Raw genomic sequence first — 4,978 nt, 5'->3', positions numbered from 1 at the left:
TAATGACGTATATGGATCTGGCACCAACTGGTCTCAGCCAGATAGAAAATTAGGACCCTGTGTAACATGTGGAACAAGAGTTTACTACTAAACTTGAACTGCAGCTCTGTGAGCAACTGTACCTCAGCCCAAGGAAACAATATATTATCACAGTCTGTGTTCTTAGGAGGTATTTTCAGGCATTCCTGAGAATCAATTTTATATTTTTTTCCTCATGTAGTGGATTGCCATCCATAGTGGGTGCCATTCAGTTTTCTGGAATGCGTGCTCTTGGATTGACATCTGGTAAATGAGAAGTCACAAAATGCAGATAAAGACAGGCAGAACAAAGGCACTTTAATATGTTGCAACAATCTATACTAGGTATTTATTTTCTACTGCCGAGCAGAAAGAACAGAAAAATACTGACTTATTTTTACCAGAACAATAATCAGACATCCGCCAGTAAACATGAGTGTAGGCCAAAGGAAAGCAAAGAGGAGGCCTTTCGGGGGATAAAGTCTGCTTAAAATGACAGTGGTCTGCGTTCCACCTGGGTCATAGTAGCACGGGAAAGTCTGGTATTTTTTGAAATTGCTTGCAATTGTTTCTATTCGTGCTTTAACTTCTTTAGAGTTGTCTGACTTGTCTGGAACATATGAGCACTGCAATAAGAAATCAAGATGATTCATTATAATGGATACTCTAATACGGGTTTGTAGTTATGTCAGGTTGAATAAAACAAATGTGCTAGTATTGACAAAAACTTCTGTGGTTTGGCTAGCATCCCTGGAGATCGTCTTGGTTTCCTTATGTCCATAACCCCTTTGCCATGCTTTCCTGTTTATGACAGTGTGTCTATGCCCCCAGTCTGCAGATTTACAGATGTTGGAAGCCAATAATACGTATGTGCTTGAAATAAAACTGCAGTCTTTGAGACTGTCACTTTATTATTACGGTGCCAAGCTTAGATTCCAAACAGAGCTTCTAGGCACCACCACAGCAGAAATGTGTTAGTTGTGCAGAAATTACCAACTGGCTTGGCAGTGTGCAGGAAAATTAAGTTGCTTCACTGTGCTCTTCTGGTTGTAACTAGTAGAAAAATAAGAGAAAATATAGCTGTATGGGGCTTCCTACTTGTCCTCATAACACAGAACTATTTCCAAGCGTAGTAATAGCACAAAGTTATTTATTCTGCAGTGAAATACTATTAGACTTCGAAGCACTAATATTTTTTGTTGTTGTTGTTCATAACAGTTTCTTTTCTGCAATATTATTTTGCATACATAATACTACTTAGGTGTCTTAAGCTGGAAACTGGTCAAGGCAGAAAGGGGATGGTTCCTGACCTGAAGGTTTATATTTGCAGTAATGCAAATGGTAGTTAGGAAATCAGCAAGTCATCACCTCAAGCAGTGAACAAGACTCTTGTTTCAATCTACAGTGGATAATTTCTGCTTTGCCACTTCATTGTATGTAGCTTTCTCTGAGATAGTCACTATGAAGACAGGAATTAGCTAGCAAAATTCTCTTCAGAGTTTTTTATGCTATCAGGTTTGCACTCTGTGAGCACTTGTAGTCTGAGCATGTTTGGTTTGGATTCTGTAAGTGCTTCTGTTTTGGGCCTCCAAGATCTGAATTACACTTCATGTCCCCTTAGAGAGTGTTGAGCTGGAATAAGGCCTCTGAAACACTCATGGTTTTGGAACTGAAACTGAACCTGACCTTCCCCGGGACAGTATAGCTGTAGGAACACTTCCGGTTGTGTCAGAGCAAGTCTAAAAATGTTGAGCTCTTTGCTGATTCCCAAGCAGAAACACTGGCAGGAACAGAAGGGTGACACTCTACTTCTTTGCCTTCCTTAATCTTTCACACACCTCTAAAGCCAAATTAATATTCTGCACCCACATTTCTGTCCCACCCATGGTATGTGCTCCTTCTGGGAAGGAGATCCCTAAAATGACTGACCAAGGGACCTCTGCCTCAATACCCAGTGTCTCTGTGTTATACAGGTGCTTCCTACAGCACCACTGCCTTCTCCGTGAGTCCAGGTTTATCCTCCCAGGGATGTGGTTCAGTGGTGGTTTTGGCAGTGTTAGGTTGATGGTTGGACTCAATGATCTTAAAGGTCCCTGTCAACCTAGGCAATTCCATGATTCTATGCTAAGCTGGCCAGAAACAGTTGCAGACGAAAGACAAATGAGTTTTCTGGGTGATCATCTTCTAAAATTACTGATTGGTTTCTCCTTTCTGTCTAAAATGCACATCATTTTCCCAACAGCTCCCTCATTTCCCCTTTCTCTGCTTTCTTTATTCTCTTCTTCATATCACACACCTGAAAAGGAAGTAAAATTGGGATTTGTGCTCTTACTTTGGGCAGTCTTTAACTTCAGGTGTCTCCTGTGATAATTCAACAAGCAAATGAGCAAACCACAGTTTATAAACTATTTGTTATCATTCGTCTTCAACTTGGAGATTTACATATTTTTTAAATGTTTGTAAATGCTGATATTCATGTTTAGTTGGTGTAATGGTGTAATTCCTTAAAAAGCATTAACTTAATGCTTGATGTAGTGTTTAAAACAAAATCCCAAATTGTGTAATTTCTGGAATATTTTAAAAATGTCTAAGCACAGACATTAACATGTAAAAAATGAACAGCTGCTTGGTTTAAAAACAATCACCCCTTCTCCTCAAAGGTGTTGAGATAACAGCAGAGAGTGATTATTCAGTCTGGGCTGCAAGTACCTTAGGATTTCTTTCCTGTGTATCTTCAGTCTGATACAGCATAACCTCTTGTCCTGAGGCTGTCAGATTAACCCACACCTGTAGACAGGGATAAGGGAAGATATCCTCATCCTCCAAGCCTTCACCGTTTGGGCAGAGAACTTTGTAGTTGATGTTGGCTTTGAGTACCTTGCACATAGTTTCTGCTGTCCAAACACTACAAAATAAAAAGAAAAGGTATTGCTTTTAAATGCATCAGAGAGTCGCACGCTGGAGATGGATCTGTGTGTGCCAGCTGAGAGTGATGGCACAGGTAGGGTTCACAGCCACTCAGTCCTGGTGTGGTGAGCTTTGCCCACCCTGAAATCGATGCCTGCACCTGGAGAAGGGCTGCCATGGGAAAGCAGTGCAGGAAAGCACTTTTCGTTGGTGTTGTTTATTACGTATTCTGTGGTTTGAAGTTAAATTCTGACCCCATCTGTAATCAGCTTCAGGTGTTATTCAAGAAAGAAAAAATGCTATGGATTTTAATGTTCAGTAGTAAATATTTGGAAGTGCAGTACACTGGTAAAGTTTGACTTTGTTGTTTGAAATCTGGCTGAGCATAGTGGAGCTTTTCATGTCTCAGAAATATTTTGACTAATTTCTTTCAATAAGTCTCAGATCAGTTCCCATGCTTTTCTCCCGGTCTCCTTTTCCTTGTTACATGGAACTTTTGCATGAATGCGTAGCAGGATTTTGTGTGGAAAAAGTTCATTTTTTGCTGTTATTTATCCCTTTGCCTAAAAGTTACTCCTCTGTTACTGATACCACGGTAAGCTTTTGCTTACAGCAGTATACTTTGGTGGCAAAAAAAGTAAGGAAATAGTCTCACTCCAGTTCTTAAGAATTGAGTCTTTTTCCATGCAAATGGAAATACATTTTGTAATGTAATCAGGACAGTGGAAAATACATAAAGTAAGTCTGAATTACTCTGTTTTAAAGTTTGTTTGTTTGTTTTTTTTTAAAACATTTTTGAGATTAAAGGTGCTCTTAGGAGGAAGAGTGAGGTAGATGTACTTGCTTGCTCCATCAAAATTTTCAAGCATGAAAAACTGAGCTGCGTTCTTTGTCTTGTTACTTTGGTTTTTTACAAATTGGTTTTGTGTGTGGAGGCAGAACATGCAAAATGAAATAAAAAAATATTGGTAATAGTAATTTCTTCAGCATTCATTATATTCTGCAGCACTTGCTGTGGTAGCGGGCTGTTGGAGGTTTCACATGGTAGTCGATTTGAAGGTAAGATACAGACTCTCGACTGAACAATTTTACTGTGACTTCTGTTGCTCAAGCATTTATAGTTTTATTAAAAACAACACGCAATCCTGCACGTGGGAAAGCCTTTTTTTTTTTGTCTTTTTTTCATTGTCAAGTTTTGATAAACATGGTTGGTTTTTAGTTTATGTATTTTCATAGTAAATGTTTTGCTTTACTCTGTTTTCGTTATAGCCCTGAGGAGGATCATTCCCTCTTTCTTGTGCTTTCCTGTAAATGCCTGATGACTTCTTAGCCCACTTTTTTATTTGTCTTTTCTTCTGTCTTAAATTCTTATTAGCTCTTCAAGGACATGTTATTTCTTTATTTTACAACACACTAACATATTTTGACACTGTTTTAATAATTGTATTTGATGCTGGCAGGAAAAAGAAATAGCTCTGTATTCATAACATATGGCTGTTATTACCTTTTAGTGTAGAATGGCACAATGGTGATCCCAATAAAAAAGTACATCATCATGGAGCACGCGACCATTCCCAGTCCCAGGCACAGGGCTCTTGTCTCCCCTCGCTTCTGTGCCGTCACCAACTTTTTTCCCAACATGGTTTGGAGTTGTGAAATCTGAAGATTCTCTTTCTGGTATAAAATAAAATATGGAAAAGGGAGGGAAAACATGAGTAGGATTGGCTACAGGTATCACAGTTGTGTAACAACAAGTTTCTGAACTATAATGTATCCCATGGAGGAACAGTCCAATGTTTGTAAAAACTACAGTTGAAAAGAACAAACCAAACTACTGTGTTTTTTGTTATCAGTAGACTCCTTTTTACTTTCAGATATTTACAATATACTCCTTTTAAAAAGTGTGGGTGGGTGGAGGCTAGGAGGTAGGGTAGGAAAACCTGATTACTTCTTGGGAAAGTTCTGTTAACAGTCTGGTTGTCCTTAGCCTTAATTCAATCTATTTTATGTTGCTGCTTCTCTGAAGTAAGAGATATATATAATGCCAAATAGC

General features: G+C 38.8%; 1 protein-coding gene across 1 annotated transcript; it reads right to left on the bottom strand.

Moving 5' to 3' along the window:
• Positions 1 to 313: 313 nt before the first annotated feature.
• On the bottom strand, positions 314 to 4,593 carry KCNMB1 (potassium calcium-activated channel subfamily M regulatory beta subunit 1). Its single transcript, XM_074156495.1, has 3 exons — positions 4,430 to 4,593; positions 2,728 to 2,923; positions 314 to 644 (listed from the first exon to the last, which is right to left on the bottom strand). The coding sequence occupies exons 1-3, from the start codon at positions 4,564 to 4,566 to the stop codon at positions 375 to 377; spliced, it is 603 nt and encodes a 200-aa protein (XP_074012596.1). The 5' UTR covers positions 4,567 to 4,593; the 3' UTR covers positions 314 to 374.
• Between the last annotated feature and the right edge of the window lie 385 nt (positions 4,594 to 4,978).

Source organism: Numenius arquata, chromosome 11 (assembly GCF_964106895.1).
Source record: "Numenius arquata chromosome 11, bNumArq3.hap1.1, whole genome shotgun sequence".
In the NCBI taxonomy this organism is placed as follows: Eukaryota; Metazoa; Chordata; class Aves; order Charadriiformes; family Scolopacidae; genus Numenius; species Numenius arquata.
The sequence above is the reverse complement of the archived record's forward strand: the minus strand, read 5'-3'. Positions and strand labels throughout refer to the sequence as shown.

Bases quoted from the DNA above. Each gene is read 5' to 3' on its own strand.
- KCNMB1 (XM_074156495.1), bottom strand. From the start codon at position 4,566: ATGTTGGGAAAAAAGTTGGTGACGGCACAGAAGCGAGGGGAGACAAGA. The intron at 2,924-4,429 runs GTAATAACAGCC...TTTATTTTGTAG, and splicing joins GTGCCATTCTACACTAAAAG to TGTTTGGACAGCAGAAACTA. The intron at 645-2,727 runs GTACTTGCAGCC...TTCTTATTGCAG, and splicing joins CACAGGAAAGAAATCCTAAG to TGCTCATATGTTCCAGACAA.